Below are 16,860 nucleotides of genomic sequence, written 5' to 3'. Positions count from 1 at the left end.
TGCAGGCACATGCTGGGTATATTGTCGTCATCAAAACAAGAAAGTCCCTGCCTCAAAGCTTACATTCTGGGGGATGGAGGGAAGACAACAATTAACAAAATAGGCATGTATTTTATAGTCATGTTGGCATGTAAATTCTGAATAGCTATTTCTAAATATTATCAGCATTAACATGTTTTTGACCATGCTACTGAAATTTAGGAACTTAAACCTATTAAGCTTTTCCAGGAGGAAAGCTATCCCCTGGTTCACAAAGAGTGGAACCTGAGTGGTATCTTTAGACCGAACCAGTATTATCGTCAAAAAAAATAATTTCAGGGCGCCTGGGTGGCTCAGTCGGTTGAGCGACTGCCTTCGACTCAGGTCATGATCCCAGGGTCCTGGGATCGAGTCCCACATCGGGCTCCCTGCTCTGCGGGAAGCCTGCTTCTCCCTCTCCCACTCCCCCTGCTTGTGTTCCCTCTCTCGCTGTGTCTCTCTCTGTCAAATAAATAAATAAAATCTTAAAAAAAATAAATAAAAATAATTTCAGATTTGTTCCAGAATATGTACAGTAGCCTACAGTTAATGCCTTTTCACAAAATCAAAAACCAACAATGCAAAGCACTTTACAATCTTTCAGATTTTTTTAAAATTGAGATATAATTCACATACCATAAAATTCACCATTTTTAAGCATACAATTCTGTTTTTTTAGTATATTCATAAAGTTGTGGAAACTCCGTAGCTTTTGCAAAAAGTAAAGAATATCTGGGACCTATGATTTTGTACTGAAAATCCACTTAGTGTAAAATCCCAAGTGAGGAACAAGATTTTTTTTTTTAAGACCATTGGGATATTTTAAAAAAATAGGTGGACAACACTTTGAGCTCATTAAAAAGCACTTGTAGTTAATTGAAGAGGTGGAACATTGAAATTCAACACTAAAAACAAGTTTTGAAGAGTTCTACTTGAAAAATAACTTCTTGCAGCTTTAGTGAATAGCAGGTCATTAAAGGACTTAAGGCAAAAGATGGGAATGAGTTTCAACCCAACACTTACGAGCAGCTCCACTCAAACTAAGGCAGCTATTGTGTGAAACTCATTGTCTCCTTTACATCTGGGCTGATACTAGCTGTGTACACATCCTTGGGAGAATTGTGGCAATAGTCACACAAATTATTTTCTGCAGGGCTTAATTCTCTTGTTGACCTACAGTCTACAATCACAGGGAACTTCCTTTGCTATATTCCCAGTCTGCAATAATGCCTAATTAGAGAATGTGCTAAAAAAATTTCTGTGGGATAAATGGATGCATAAAATGTCTATTATATATAAAATCTTGTTATGCAGACCTTACCCTTCAATATTCTCATTTTCTGCTTTAAACTTATAGGTGCTAAATAGGTGGAAAATACAATTCAATGCAGTCTACAATATCCATCTCAATTTTATTATGTAAAGAATAGAGTCTCATCTGTATTATCTGCCTTGAGATTATCAGTGTAAGAGAAATAGCCCCAAGACTTACTCCAACTATTACTACTTAACATATACCTATAGGTATCTGGCCAGTTTCTTCCTCTGAGTCACACAGACAGCCCACAGTCAGGACCATCTTTCAATTGTGTCCTCTGCTCTAACATTTATCAAAATTAGTATCACTGCACATCACATTCCTATCTCAGTAGTAACCAAATAGTCAAGTCCCTCTGATCATACATTATCACCCACCACTCATCCCCAGTCTGCACATCCACTCATCTACCCCTCTGTTCAGTGGCTTTCAAACTTTTCTGACCCGTCCCACCCCCAATCCTTATACTGTGCGCTCCTGAATGACCGACTAGGCTTTCCTACGTCCTCAGTATTTTCTCTAAACATTCTCTCCAGCTCCCACACTTACTGACTTGGCCATCCCTTGAAGATACTATCTCCCCTCAGGTTCTCTCAAATGAAACTTTTCTCTTTCCCTCCCTCCCCCCACTCCTTTCTCCCTTTTTCCTTCTCACTCTCAACTGCATATCCAAGGGCCAAGAGGTGGTATAGGTTTTATCCTTTCTCCCATTTTTCTCAAATAATTTCTCCATTTTTGATCCTTTAAAAACACCAGTTCTTTGAAGCTCGTATCCGGCTATCCTACCTCTTCCTCTCCTCCCTTTCTCCTTCCTTCGCTAGACTTTAGTTTCCATTTCAGTCTTTCTCTCCATCCCAGCTCTTATCCTCATTCTGGGAGACCTCAATATCCATGTGGATAACTCACCCAACATCCTGGTCCTTTGATCTATTCCTCTGCCCACCCTCACTCACCTAACATTATAGCCACAGGCTCATCAACACTAGTAACTACGCCATCTCCAGTATCTCAATCAAGCATCCAACTCTCCAACGCCTACTTCCTGTCCTTGCAGCTCACTTTCTCAGAACTGCCCTCTGCATTTCTTTCACCCCAGCAGTATCTCCTATCCATTGACTGTCCTATTTTCTCACTCAGCCTTAACCATTTTCACATTCTACCCTACCCAGTACAGGTTCTATGGTCCATCATCATCATGCTGCAAATGTGCTTAACTTTCTTGACCTCTGTGCTTTCTCCACTTGTGCTACAGACCCCATTCTTCTTAAACTTTTCAGTCTTCTAAATTGGGAGATTAACCAAATGAGCATCTCTTTCATCTACCATCTAGTGATTCTCTTCTCTATCCAAACAAAATTTACTGAAAGATTTGTCCATGCTAATTTCCTCTCTCATTCATTTTCAACCCCGTCCAATCTGGCTTTTGTTGCCACTGAAAATCAAGGTTATTAATTAGCTTCATGTTGCCAATTTCAATGGAAGTTTCTCAGTCTTCCTCCACTCAACCCTTCAATGGCATCAATATAACTGACCACTCTTCTTTTTGAAGCATTCTCTCTCCCATGTCTCTCCTTCTTACTAGCCATTCTTTCTCAACCCTCTTTGTGGATTCCTTCTACTCTAACCAAGCTCTAATTATTGGATTTTCTCAGATGTTGGTTCTGGATCCTGATGTCTGGGTAATCTCCTTTAGTCCCATTACTTAGAATACTACCTATGCGCTGATGACTTTCCAGCTGAGACCTCTCAATTACCATACTAACTGCATACAGGACATTTCCATTTAGATGTTTAATAAGCAACACAAACTCTGCATGTTCAAAATTTATTTTATCCATCCATATAAACTCTCGTAAGGTGACCTCAGTAAATGGTAACCCAATCCACCCACTCATCTAAAAACTAAGGTCTCACACTTGAGTCTTTTCTATCATCTTCCCCACCCAATCATTAACAAATCCTATAAATTCTACATTCAAAACAGATCTAGAAACTGCCCACTTCTCTCCACCACCACCGTATCCAGGCCATCATCATTTATCAGCAGACTACTATAATAGCTACTTGCTGTTCACTTCCACATTTGTCTATTTCATTTCAAATTAACAGAAACTGAACAGTGGCCCACACTTAAGGGAGATGCCAATAATCGCTTATTAAGACTTCAAGGCCTACAAACGCTAACTTATCATCTGTGATCTGCTTACTCCCTCTCTCCACCCCCAACTATATTCACTAGAGATACCAGAAGACACTCCATTCAACAAATGCTTAATACACTGATGAAGAGGACACCAGCAACTTTGGAAAAGATTTTAGTTACTTTCTCTATATGTCAGGATTGTTGGTAGAAAGAATGAGGTCACTGTTTTCAGTGTGGATGGAAAGATTCTAGGAAGAATCCAAGGGGCAGTTCTTACCACATAGTGTGCTCTATCAGGAGCTGGTAATCAGAATTGATCCTACCACAGAGCTCATTAGTACTGGTTAACTGACCATGTCCCAAGGACACAATTAAGTCAGCCCACTAAGGTACTACTTCAATAACTTATCTGTTCAACAAAGGTCTAATTTGAGCTACAGCAAGTGAGTTGGTCCCTCAAATCTTTTGCCAAGGCCTTGCTTCCTTTCCTGCTTCTAAAACAGTCGTTATTAGTTTTCTTAGCTACATTTTACTTTGAGAATTTGATAAAGATAACAGACTCTCTCCTCAGAAAAATGCGTAACAGAAAATACTGCACTCAGTTCAAAGATTCCTGGAGGGCCTCCTGAAGAATGTACTCTCAGGTTGGACACCTGCCTGACTTCTCTATTGACCTCTTTCATCCACTGAAGGAAAAAATAACAATAATGATAATGTTCCTTGGTCATGCATTCTCTTCTAAATATTGTCCTCTCTCCTCCACCTCTCATTCAAGCTCTATAAGAGTAGTCTAACCATTTTTATGGGGAGAGGGGTAAAAATGCACATATATGTACATGTTTGTAAATGCACAGAAGCTCTGGAAGGACATACAAAAAAAACCAATTAATAATAATTTCTTCTCAGGAAGAAGACGGCACATGAGAGGCTGGAGAGGGAGGGAGACTTTTTTATTGAGTATCCTTTCACCCTGTGTACAAATTACCTAATCAAATAATAACAAATCAAAATTTTAAAACTTTTAAATGAGCAGCCACATTTTGCTTCTAATTTCTCATTTCCCAGAAACTTTCTAGCATTTTAAGACTGACTTCTGGTCCCTCAAAATTGGTTATAAAAGGTCATCAGATGCCTTCTAATTTGGAAATCCAATGGATACTACAAAGTCTTTATACTCCTTGATCTCATCATGTCATTTAACAAAAATTTTCTTTCCTAGGCTTTTAGAACACCACATTTTCTTAATTCTCCTACTACCTTTCTGGAAGTTCCTTCTTACTCTCCACAAGACTAATTTATTCATTTATTCACTACCAACAGTGTGGCAAGATACTTTTCTCCTATTTGGCCCTCTGTTAGGCGATCCTAAAAGTTATGACAATCTACAATGACAGGAGTTCTCAAAGCGTGACCTCAGAGTTCCTAGGCATGCACCAGGTCCTTTCAGAATTCCAAGAAACAAAATTTCTAACTTGGTCTTCTTCACCCCCTCCCCAAACTTGTTCTTCCTCCCCTATTCTTTATTGACCTTCACCCCAAGTGACTCAAGCCAAAACTGCAGCAGGCATGAACAGCTCTCTTTACAATCATCAGTACTTATACTTACTGATTTCTCTTGATTGGATCTCACACCTTTCCATATCTCCGGCTATAGCGTTAGTTGCCATAATTACTTTTCTAGTCAACAGCCCAACCACTTCCCTACTTCCAGTTTCACCTTTTCCCAAATCCATTCTCTACACTGCACCCACTCTATATCTAATACCCAATCTGATTCCCACTATCACCACCTGTTCACTTAAGTTTCTCAAACTTCAGATACTGCCCCCAAGATATAATAGCTCTCTACAAGAATTTTTATTATTTTGTTGAGGATAATTAAAACAAGCACATTCTACATCACTTGGTTATATACCTAGGACACAGCCATATAGAACCCAAGGCTGTGTTTATAAAATCACAATAGCATACTACCATAAACCAAAGTAATTCATGAGAAATGAATAATGGGAGACTTATACAACTGATTCCATTCAAGACAACATGATGCTCTTTATTTCCAAATGTATCAAATCTGTGTGAATAGAGAAATGTGATGAAAGAACCGAGTCTTTCCAAGGTTATCAGCAGCACTGACAAGCCAATCTAAAAAATTAACTTGTTCCATACCAATTCATATTGTGAGCATTTTATAAAATACATATGTCACATTAATGTTAGAGAACTTGGATATTATTAGTTTTTAGCTTTAATTTATACACATTTCAGTGTTAAGAACTAGAAACATAAGAAATTCAGTTTAATGTTTACACATCTGAAACACTGAAACAAAAGGAATTGCTAACAACAAAACCAAACTACGGGAGTTCCCAAAACATATTTTGCACCCAGAATCACTGTACTCTTTTTTATCCAATCCTAGTTTTTCCAATTACATTTTTAAAGAAACTTACCTTTTTAAGAACTTAGCTTCCTTTTTAAAATGTTGACGGTCATATCTCTGAAACCTTAAAACATCTCCCCTCTTTAAAAGATCAAAGCCTGGATGAATGCCTAAATACCTAGCTTTCAAAGCAAAGGTTTTGTTGTCTTATTTACATATTGAGAGGCATAGCTCTCAATATCACCACATAACTATTACTTCTCCCGTTGAGTAAGCTTTTAGAAAGCTGCTCTTCACTTCAAGTTCTATACTGACGACTCCCAAATCTTTGTCTAGTCTTTTTCCATCAACCTAATGGAGTATCTTCAGCAACCTACTTGATAGATACACTTTATCAGCTAGAAAGACGGAGGTAGCAACTGGAAATAATTATCACAGTATGATCAAGAACGGAACAGATTTTCAGAGTAAGGTTAAGACTGAGACTGAGACAAGCAGGAATAGGTACTGCAAAACAGCAAATATTAATCAAAAGACAATGCCCATTCCACTGCATCCTCTCATCCTAAAATAACTGCCACTTCGCAAAGATCTTCAAAAGATATTTTTTCAACGATACCTTAGGTATTATGCACCCAGTAAACTCACTTTTGATATGAAACATATTTAAGATCTCAGTTTATAATCAGTCATTATAAACTACAATTTAACCTGTTTCAAAATTTATTTTAATTACATTTCAAATTTTTTCAAGGGTTTTTAAAAACCTCAAAAACAACACAATAATGCACTTCAGCCAAGTTTATAACTATATAGCAAAACTAGCTAACATTCCTATTTACCTATTTATATCTCCCAGTGTTCTTCATACTGTATTATTTTTTAAAAGATACAATACAGAATTAGCCACAAATACATTACATTTTCTGCTTTTATAGAGATATTCAATGTTGGCATTACTCCAAAAGACAGCCTATTTTTTATTTTAAAGGATTTTATTTATTTATTTGACAGAGAAAGAGACAGTGAGAGAGGGAACACAAGCAGGGGGTATGGGAGAGGGAGAAGCAGGCTTCCTGCGGAGCAGGGAGCCCGATGCGGGGCTCGATCCCAGGACCCTGGGATCATGACCTGAGCCGAAGGCAGACGCTTAACGACTGAGCCACCCAGGAGCCCCAAGAGAGCTTATTTTTAGAACTGCAAAACTCCATTTTTGTGACTGCTTAATTAAAATAAAATCAGGTGCAAAAATAAGACTATGCCCACCCCCCAAATTCAGAGAGGAACTTCAGAAAACAATGACAATGAAAGGCACTTTCAAAATAATGTATGGTGTATTAATTTATTCAATATTTATGACCACTATGAACTTCTGGAATGAGGTGGATATTAACTCAAACATGAAGCAAACATTTACTAAGTACCTACCATGTGCTAGGCTTTGGACTACCTATACCAAAAAAAAAAAAAAAACAGCATAGTCCTTGCCCTCATGGAGCGCACAGTCTAGTTGAAGCAGATGATCACAAATACAATGGCAAAGCACCAGGGAGACATTATGGAAGGAGGGACTGGTTCTGCCTGGAGAATGCAGGGGCAGGCTTCACAGAGGTGGAGACAATGGAGCTGGGCCTTGGATGAGTAGGAGTTCACCAGATGGAGGGGAAGGGGGGAAGCGCATTCCAAGCAGAGGAAACAGCACATGAGCAAGCAGAATCTTGAAAGCACATGCCATGGTGCAGGATGATGAGCAGTCCAGCGCAGCTAGAGCATAAAGGTGCACACAAACTAAAGAGACGAATTAGTTTTTGGTTTTTAGTGAATCATAACTATCAGGAACATATCTTCATATTATATTTAGTGTAGTTTAACTGTGATTCTGAGAACAACAGGGCAGCTTGAAAGCATTCCACTCATTTTATAAATACTTGACCCCTTTTGATAGGTATCCAGCATTGTGGTAAGTTTTTTTTAAAAGGCAGTTTAAGAAAACTAAATCTTAATTTTGCTCTGTATATTTAAGAAGCAAAATCAACCTAAAATAAGGGTTTTCTTAAGCTGAATCACAGAGCTATACACACTGCAGGTCCTCACTTTCTTTTGAGTTCCCTCTACCACCACTGTCTTTTACCCTTAACGCCTTCATAGCTATCAACCCAAAGTAATCCCACTGTTAAGCAATAGAGAAAGCAATTTCAGTCTTCCGTTCCCATTCCATCTATAAACAAGGTACTTGACAATGTCCCTATGGTAAATGGATGCATGGGAACCAATGCAACAGATGAAGAAACAATGTACTCTGACCCGCATACCAATTTTTGGAAATTAAACTATTATTAACAAACTGTTAAGCTGAATTCTGAATAAAGAGAGATATGAAGCAGAGACTCATATCCTTCAGGAAAAGTAAAAAGATACAAAGTAAGAGATCTTAGGTCAAAAAATTTCCATGTACACTGGCCACCAAGCAACACTGTTCACCAAGGAAGCTTGGTGCTTAAGAAGGTGCAGCGGGGAAAGGAAAGGAACTCACATGGGTCAAATACTTTATTAGATGTTTTCATATAAATTCCTATTTACTCCTTGCAATAATGCGCAAGGAAAGAGGTCACTACCTTAGTTTTACAAATGAGAGATCTGAGGCCATCAGAGGTTAAAAAGAGTTTAACTGACTGCCTGAGCTAGTAAGTGGCAGAGCCAATACATCAAACCACGCCGGCCTGGTTCCAAAGCCCATCCCATCCTACACACTGCCTCAGGGTTCCTAAAAGGAACACAGTACCCCCACGCAGCATGCGAGGTTGTATCAAGGTCATATATACCCTGGAAAGAAAAGCCCTTACTTTTCCCTCCCCTGTGTTCACACAGTCAGTGTGAAATGACAGTGGGGGCAATACACATAGATCTCTGAAATTTAGAGGAAGAAAAATTGAGACAAAATGGTTATGTAAGATTAGCTGCCCTTGCGGGGGATGGGGGGGCTTTCTTGGTAAAGATATTGGGTGCTCTGATACAATTAAATTACCATAATAATTCAAATGCTACTTGTTTAAATTCCTATACAATAAACCATCAGCAGCTCAATAAAAGTAAGAGCTAATGGAAAAATCTCCAATCGCAGTATTAGGATGAGAATATTACTGTTAAAAGTCATTATCCTCAACATCTTCAAAAGTCAAAATAAAAATTGCCCTTTTGCAAATCCTAATTCTGAAAACTGATAGGTAAGCATAAACTATGTGGTAAGGATACTTGCCACATTAAAATTTTGCCTCTTTTTGGGCAATAGGAACTATTTTAAGAAAAAAAAAATATGAGACAATTAACATCAACACAGAAATCTTTTGTAAACAGTCCCAGTGGGCCAAAAATGTGTTGGCCTAGACAGATACTGAAATACTGTTTTCAACTGTGCACAATTTACTTATGCAAAGTACCACCAACTACCAGAAAATTAATCAGATTTGTAAGTCCAAATGCTTTGGGGGGAGGCAGAGTGGGTGGGGGGAGACTGGGATGTTTAGACAGCCAAAATTCTAGTGACATAATTACAATGTAAGATACTTTGTGGAGAGCTTCTGAAATAGCATCCATATGTTCTAAGTAAATTCACCAACCTTATTTTGATTGAGAGGATCATTCCGCAGTCTCTGTTTGTTCTTCTGTAATTTACTAGGCATCATCTTTCCAGTTCTGAAGTCAAAACTGCTGAGGTCAACAGTATTTCCCAGGTACCTTGCCAACTGAGGTTTGCTTCTGAACTTCTTACCACTTGGACTAGAAGAAAGAGAACATTCATTGTACAAAAGATAACAATGTTTTTCCCTAGATCTCTACATAAACCTTTCTTCACATCTTTCTACCCAATTGTTACCACACCACAATTTTACGTTTATTTTTTTTCCAAAGAAATGGCAAAGTTTTAAAGTAATTTCATAACTTCCCTGTAAGAAGAGATAATGTATCCCCGAATATTACACTCCACTAGCTACACCACTGGAGTACATAACAGATGTTACTGCAGATTATCCCACCGGTCACTCAGCAGCCACGGACAGAATCCCCGTACAAACTGCACGCACAGCACAATACGCACACTGCAAATGTCTTCAACATTACAAACTTATTTCCAAACTGACTTTTGAAGTGTTTTTTTTTTTTTGTAAGTATTACATATACACAATGTCAGCAGTGATCAGCACTTCAGAAAAAATTCTTCTGAAGCCAACAATCCTTATTAAAAACACACACACAAAAACACTTGGAATCCATGTATCCTTTGGGCTACTAATGTGAACTCACATTTACAACAGAAAAGAAAATGTTGAATTCTGACAATATTTAAATGCTCCCTAATGTAACTACTCAAAGGAGGAAATAAAGGCAAACATTTGCAAATGTGTTTGTATATTGCTGACATGAGTTTTATTAGCCAAACTCCTTATCAAGAATAACTTACTTCTCATAAGAAATATTGTTGAAGGAAAATTATAAAAGTGCCAGAATTATACAGAAAGCTAAACTAGCCTTTCCTAAAACTTTTTTTGCTATACGGCATTGATCTATAAGAAAATTTTTATAGGAAGAATGCCCCTGTCTTATGTAACAAATTTTCTGAGCCAAATATACTAAAAATCAACTGTTAAAGTCAGCATAGATATGTTACCAGAAGAAAACTGTAAGAATTCTAAAATATTTCTCCAAAAAGCCAACCTATCCTATTTAGAACTTAACCTTGTATGAACTGACCACAATAAAAGAAAAATAATTGAAGGGGAAGACAAAAGAGAATTCTGGCTGGGAAACCAAGCAATAAAATACTGCCCTGGAAGAGCAAAACTTCTCTCTGGGTCAAATCCAAACCAACACATCGCACTTTGTCACAAATTCTATCGTATTCTGCCACCAAAAGATGATCATATCAGCAGTTATTTCCCCCACAATCACATAATGTAAGTATTCCTGAAACACAATTCAAGTTCTAAAATTCAACCTACAGATGGAGGTAACAACCAACATTCTCAATGAGGTATCTCTCTAATGAGACATCTCATCAGTGCAATAAAAGCTGAACTTAAGTAAGAGTGGACTTAGTTTCAACAGACTAGTGTTCCAGAAGATGAAAATACTAAGGTAGCAACTTCTACCAAAAAGATAAGCACTATTATTTTTAAGGATATAACTTAGAGACAACTAGAAAGTCATTTTTTAAGAAATCAATTGACTAATTTCTCAAACGAGCCCTGCAACGAGTCACTCCTTATGGAACAGTTGAAATGCCAGTTACCTACTGCAGCTGAAAGCATATCAGAGCCTCACTACAGCATTCCTCCTTAGAACAAAACTCCTTAGAGATCAGTTTGACACTCCTCCTCAAATTTAGGAAATCTAAATACTTAAGAACTCAGTTAAATAGCCATACTCATAAAATGTGACTGCCTAGTTTATGATCTAGATTAGCAATTTAATATGGCTTAAACTGTTCCTATATTTATTGATTTTAAAAAACAAATGGAAACTGAAAGGCCTGAGACACTCTACTGATAAACTAAATCAGCGATGAAGAAAGTGGAAATCAAGTTTTAACTATTAACATATCCCAAAAAAGGAATATCAAAGGGTTACCAGTTATTCATACCAAATTCACTGCCCTCTGTCATAAGATGGAATTCTACGAAGCATCTATACTGGATAGCTACAAGTTCTCGTCCTACACACTGTGGCCTTCAGAACAGTGGTACAAGCCATTTTCTTCTCTGTAACTGCTACAGCTTGTGCTTGGTGCTTTAAGGAAAGTCAACCTGGCTGCCCCAGGAGATTTTAAACAAGGGACCTTCCTCCGCACAGGATGAAGGTAAGCATATAGAAAAGCAAGGCCCAAGGGAATGGTTAAGTAAGGATTCTGTCCATCAGATATAAAATATTTGCACAGCACCAAAATGACCCTGGAAGTGGCAGGCGAAATAATGCTAGATGAACAAAAAGACTGCATGTCACTTAAGCTCCAGTCTTAACCCAGACTACATTATCAGTCTGCCCTCTAAGATGGCTGCGGTAGGTTGCCGTCTCACACACACCAGAACTTAATGTGACTAAGCTTTTATTCTAAAAGCAGCAAACTAAAAAAAAATAAAAAAATAAAAAAAAAAAAATAAAAGCAGCAAACTGTAACTTAGGAAAATTACTTTTTTAAAAAAAATTCTAGTAGACTAGTGAAGGATATTAGTCATTTTCAGTTTCTAACCAAAGTGATTACTTCTAATCCCAGTAATGAAATACTAATATTTCACTTTCAACCACAAAAAAAATTCCCTACCAACTGCCCCCAGATATGCCAGCCCTGAACCAACTTGTGATTTCACCTTTAACTTTTCCTACCCTCCAAATACCCTAAAGTAATGATTAAACTAAAATCAAAGACATGAATTTTTTTTATAAAAGAACATTTCATCATTTGAACTGCCTTTGCTTTCATTTTGATTAAACTGTTTAAAGCACTTCTTAAGCCTAACTCTGTCTTAGAGGTTTCTAACTAGATTATGAAAAAGAAAGAAATTTTATTTGGCATCTTTCAACTCTAAAAAAACTTCATTGAGACACCAGAAACTACTTAAATTGTGATTGTCTTAATTTAGTGGTATTCACATTTTATCACTCTATAAACTCACCTGTAATCATCATTCCCTGAGCTAGACAACTGTAACATGCCCTGCCAGTCTCCACATAAAAATTAATTCTTCTGAAAACCCATTGCTTGCCTATGCAACTGCACTCTGAAAACACTCCTCTAAAAGAGCAGAACCTCTTTTTCCATGTTACTTGGGTAACATGGATCATCATGACGTTTAGTCAAACATTATGAGGAGACCAGAGTCTGAGCAAACACAAGTGTATCGTCAAACCAGTTTCTAACAGGATGAACTGTGGGGGTGGCAATAATCAGAGTTCAATAAGGTGAAACTGGCCTATGAGTGACAAGGAGCACTGTGGACAGCAGATGGTAGCTATATGGCTGAAGATCATGTTCAGAAGTGCATCACTTGCCAATAGTACTTTGTGAGGAATAATAATAACCTCCACACTAAAAATTCTCTAAACTACAGCACTGGAAAAGTTTTGAGAATAAAGAAACACCAACTTTCTATTGTTTTCTACTTCTTTAAATGTTAAAGCTTGGGCGCCTGGGTGGCTCAGTTGGTTAAGCGACTGCCTTCAGCTCAGGTCATGATCCTGGAGTCCCTGGATCGAGCCCCGCATCAGGCTCCCTGCTCGGCAGGGAGTCTGCTTCTCCCTCTGACCCTCCCCTCTCTCATGTGCTCTCTCTTTCTCTCTCTCTCAAATAAATAAATAAAATCTTTTAAAAATATATAAATAAATCAATGTTAAAGCTTACTTGTTAGTTACAGAATACATATTGAAAAAAAAAAAAAGATTTCTCTAACTTTGTCTCCACAAGTCAAGTTTTGGCTGAGACTAAGATCTGAAATTAAAATTAACTTTTTGTACTTCAGTACAAAAACATGTAATCAGAAAACTGCCAAATCAACTAATTCAAATAATACATGCCATTGCTTCAAAGCTGAATGCCATACACACAAAGACATCTACCTACAAATCATTCCCCTTCTCTAATTCCTTTCCTCCCAATCCTTGCATGCAGGCCTTTTCTAAAGTGACCCATCCTCAGCCCTCCTCTGCAGATTTTATCTCCTCTTGTCTTACTTATATTCTCCCATCTTCTATCAGTTACTAAATCCAGTTCCTTCATACTCACCTTTGAATCCATCCTTCCTTTCCATTGTTGTTGCCTAAATCAAGTCTTTATCACCTTGGGTCTAAATCACCAGGAGAGGCCAAGTGACTCTATTTCCTTGTCTCTGCATTCTCACCTATTCAAATTACTCTTCCTAAAACACCACTCTGACCACAGTTCCAATTTAAAAGCCTTCAATGAACCCATTAGCAAATGGGAGCCAAACATCTTAGCCCTGCATGTAAGATCCTTTTTCATCTCGCCTCCTCCAAACCTTTAAACCCTACTTTCCCCTCCTCTTACCTAGTGACCTTTGGTTTATTCACTCTATTCTGCAAGGCTGAATGGTTTCCCTCTTCGGCCCTTTGCAAACCATACCTTTTACCTGATCTATAATGCATGACTCCAACCCTGATCCCAAGAGCCCAGAAATACCAATTACACATTATACTTCCTCCATAAAGCCTTCCCAGAATGAAGTTGTGGAATGTCTCCTTCCTCTGAACCATATAGCAATTGCTGCCAGTATCAGGTAAATAATCCTCTTGTATTCTAATTTTGAAATACTGAATTCTGCATGGTTATAAAACTTCTACAAGTTTAAGTGTTACCTTCACAAACAGCATACTGATGCAGTTATTTATGAATGAAATTATCTAATGTCAGATTTGCTTCAAAATAATGAAGGTTGAATCAGGGGTAGTGGATTGGGGTATGGAAGAAATAAGATTAACAACTGTTGAACTGGGTACTTGGTACTTTCTTATATGATTTTCTCTACTTTTATATATCTGTTTGAAAATTTCTATACTGAAATGTTTAGAACATAAACATTAAAGTATACAAACTGAATATATCCCCTGAAAACTGAAAAGTAGTTTTTTAAAAATATGGAGTTTGGGCAAATTTGAGCATTAAAAAATTTCCTTAGCAGTTGGGGGAGGAGTAGAGAATTATTTTTAAAGGATCATTAAGGAAAAAAATTATTTACAATTTGACTGCTGGTAAAATGTGACAGCATTCCACCTTTTCCCTTGGCATATATGTTTAAGGAATCACCAACACAATTTTAAATGGTATAAAAGACCTTAAATATAATTCAAATTCTGTACCAATCATTCTCATTCCATAAACCAGCATTTATGTAAAAAAAAATTACATGCAAACAGTATATTACTGATAGCAAATTCTATTCTCTATATATCATATAAAAGCCAGGGTGATCCACTAAAAAATAAAAAAGTAATGAATGTAGAATTATACCTACTCTCATCCCACTGCCTTAAGGTACTCACTTTTTGAGAAAGGAAAAAGGAAAAACACTGGTTATTTTGGTTGAATTGGGGACTGGACACTTATGGAAATGTCAAAAATTAAATACATCTGGGAATTACTTCAAAATATAATGGGGAAAAGGGGGCTGAATATCGATGAAACAAGCTTGGCCAGGAGTTGATAATTGTTAAAACTGATTGATGAGCACATGGGAGATTCATTATACTTTTCTAACTACTTTTGCTCTTGCATGTGTTTGAATTTTTCCATAATAAAAAACAGGCAGGAAAAACAGACTATATTTTGAAAAAAGAGCTAGGGGAAAGACCTTTTTAAAGAGATGCATACATCACTGCATACGTGTTAAAAAATAATTTTAAGGATATTCATCCTTGATCTCATCTATGGATTCTTTCAGTATAAAAAGAACAATAAAAGAGCATAAACACATATACATACAGAATGGAAGGCAATATGTCAAAATCTTAACACTGATTCTCTTTAGGACTATAATGCTGATTGTCACTGCTTCTCTATACTCTTCCGTATTTTCCTAATTTTCCATACTGAACATGGGTTACCGGGCACCTGGGTGGCTCAGTCGGTTAAGTACCTGCCCTTCAGCTCAGGTCATGATCCCAGAGTCCTGGGATCGAGCCCCATGTCAGGCTCCCTGCTCAGCGGGGAGCCTGCTTTCTCCCTCTCCCCCTGCTGCTCCCCCTGCTTGTGCTCTCTGTTAAATAAATAAAATCTTAAAAAAAAAAAAAAAAAAAAAAACTGAGCATGGATTACTTTTATAATCAAGGGGAAAAAAAGTTTTTTTTAAAGATTTTATTTATTTATTTGAGAGAGAGAGAATGAGAGACAGAGAGCAGGAGAGGGAGAAGGGTCAGAGGGAGAAGCAGACTCCCCGCTGAGCAGGGAGCCCGATGCGGGACTCGATCCAGGGACTCCAGGATCATGACCTGAGCTGAAGGCAGTCGCTTAACCAACTGAGCCACCCAGGCGCCCGGGAAAAAATATTTCTAAAAACTCTGATGAACATATATACCCACCTAAGATCTGCCATCATCACATTTCAAAATAAAACAAAATAGGGCGCCTGGGTGGCTCAGTTGGTTAAGCAACTGCCTTCAGCTCAGGTCATGATCCTGGAGTCCCGGGATCAGGTCCCACATCAGGCTCCCTGCTCAGCGAGGAGCCTGCTTCTCCCTCTGACCCTCCCCCCTCTCATGTACTCTCTCTCATTCTCTCTCTCTCAAATAAATAAATAAATCTTTAAAAAAAAATTAAAAATAAATAAAAATAAAACAAAATATTTGTGAATCTCCACATAATTAACAAGCACATGTTTCTGTTTACATTGGTTGATTAAGTGAAGGGAAAGAAACTACCACTGTATTGATCTATTGACCATCTACTACATGCCAAATGCCTTACATGTACTTTAATTTAATCTCAAAAAATTCCATGACGTAGACTTCTTACCTTTGATTTACATGTAAGAAATCGGGGGCTTATATTATGGAAACTTATTAATCTGTCCAAGTTAAAACAGTAAAGCAAGATTCAAGACTCAAGTTCCAATTTTCTGACTCAAAAGTCTCCATTCTTACTCTAAACCAGTGCAACAGAAGTGTGGTCTACTGACAAGATTACTGGTCTTCAAATAAGAATGGAGAAAAAGCATTTAGAAACTGCTACGGTAATCTGACAGGTAAGTTTATGACTGTAGGATCTAACAGTAAAAAGTTGCAACGTGTATTTTGTATGTCCATTTTTACATTATTTTTATTTTTTATTATAAACTACTTCCTACCAGATACCAAAGCAACTTCACAGTTATAACACAAAGAAATAAAAAATTAGTTAAAAGTAGGTAGAAATATATTATCCTCTCATGATGATACAAAAGCAATTTTTGATGGTAGATGTTTAAAGCAAAGGATAAAAGGATTTTTTTAATATGA

General features: G+C 37.4%; 1 protein-coding gene across 1 annotated transcript in view; it reads right to left on the bottom strand.

The window, feature by feature from the left end:
* Nucleotides 1–16,860, bottom strand: part of MBD2 (methyl-CpG binding domain protein 2) — a 67,140-nt gene that overhangs the window by 40,721 nt on the left and 9,559 nt on the right. Inside the window, exon 2 of the mRNA XM_034996194.1 lies at nt 9,480–9,639. Within this exon, the coding sequence (XP_034852085.1) occupies nt 9,480–9,639 (160 nt within the window). The remainder of the gene's footprint in view (nt 1–9,479; nt 9,640–16,860) is intronic.

The sequence above is a fragment of the Mirounga leonina genome, unplaced genomic scaffold, assembly GCF_011800145.1.
Source record: "Mirounga leonina isolate KUSES-001 unplaced genomic scaffold, KU_Mleo_1.0 Mir_93, whole genome shotgun sequence".
Classification (NCBI taxonomy): Eukaryota; Metazoa; Chordata; class Mammalia; order Carnivora; family Phocidae; genus Mirounga; species Mirounga leonina.
The sequence above is the reverse complement of the archived record's forward strand: the minus strand, read 5'-3'. Positions and strand labels throughout refer to the sequence as shown.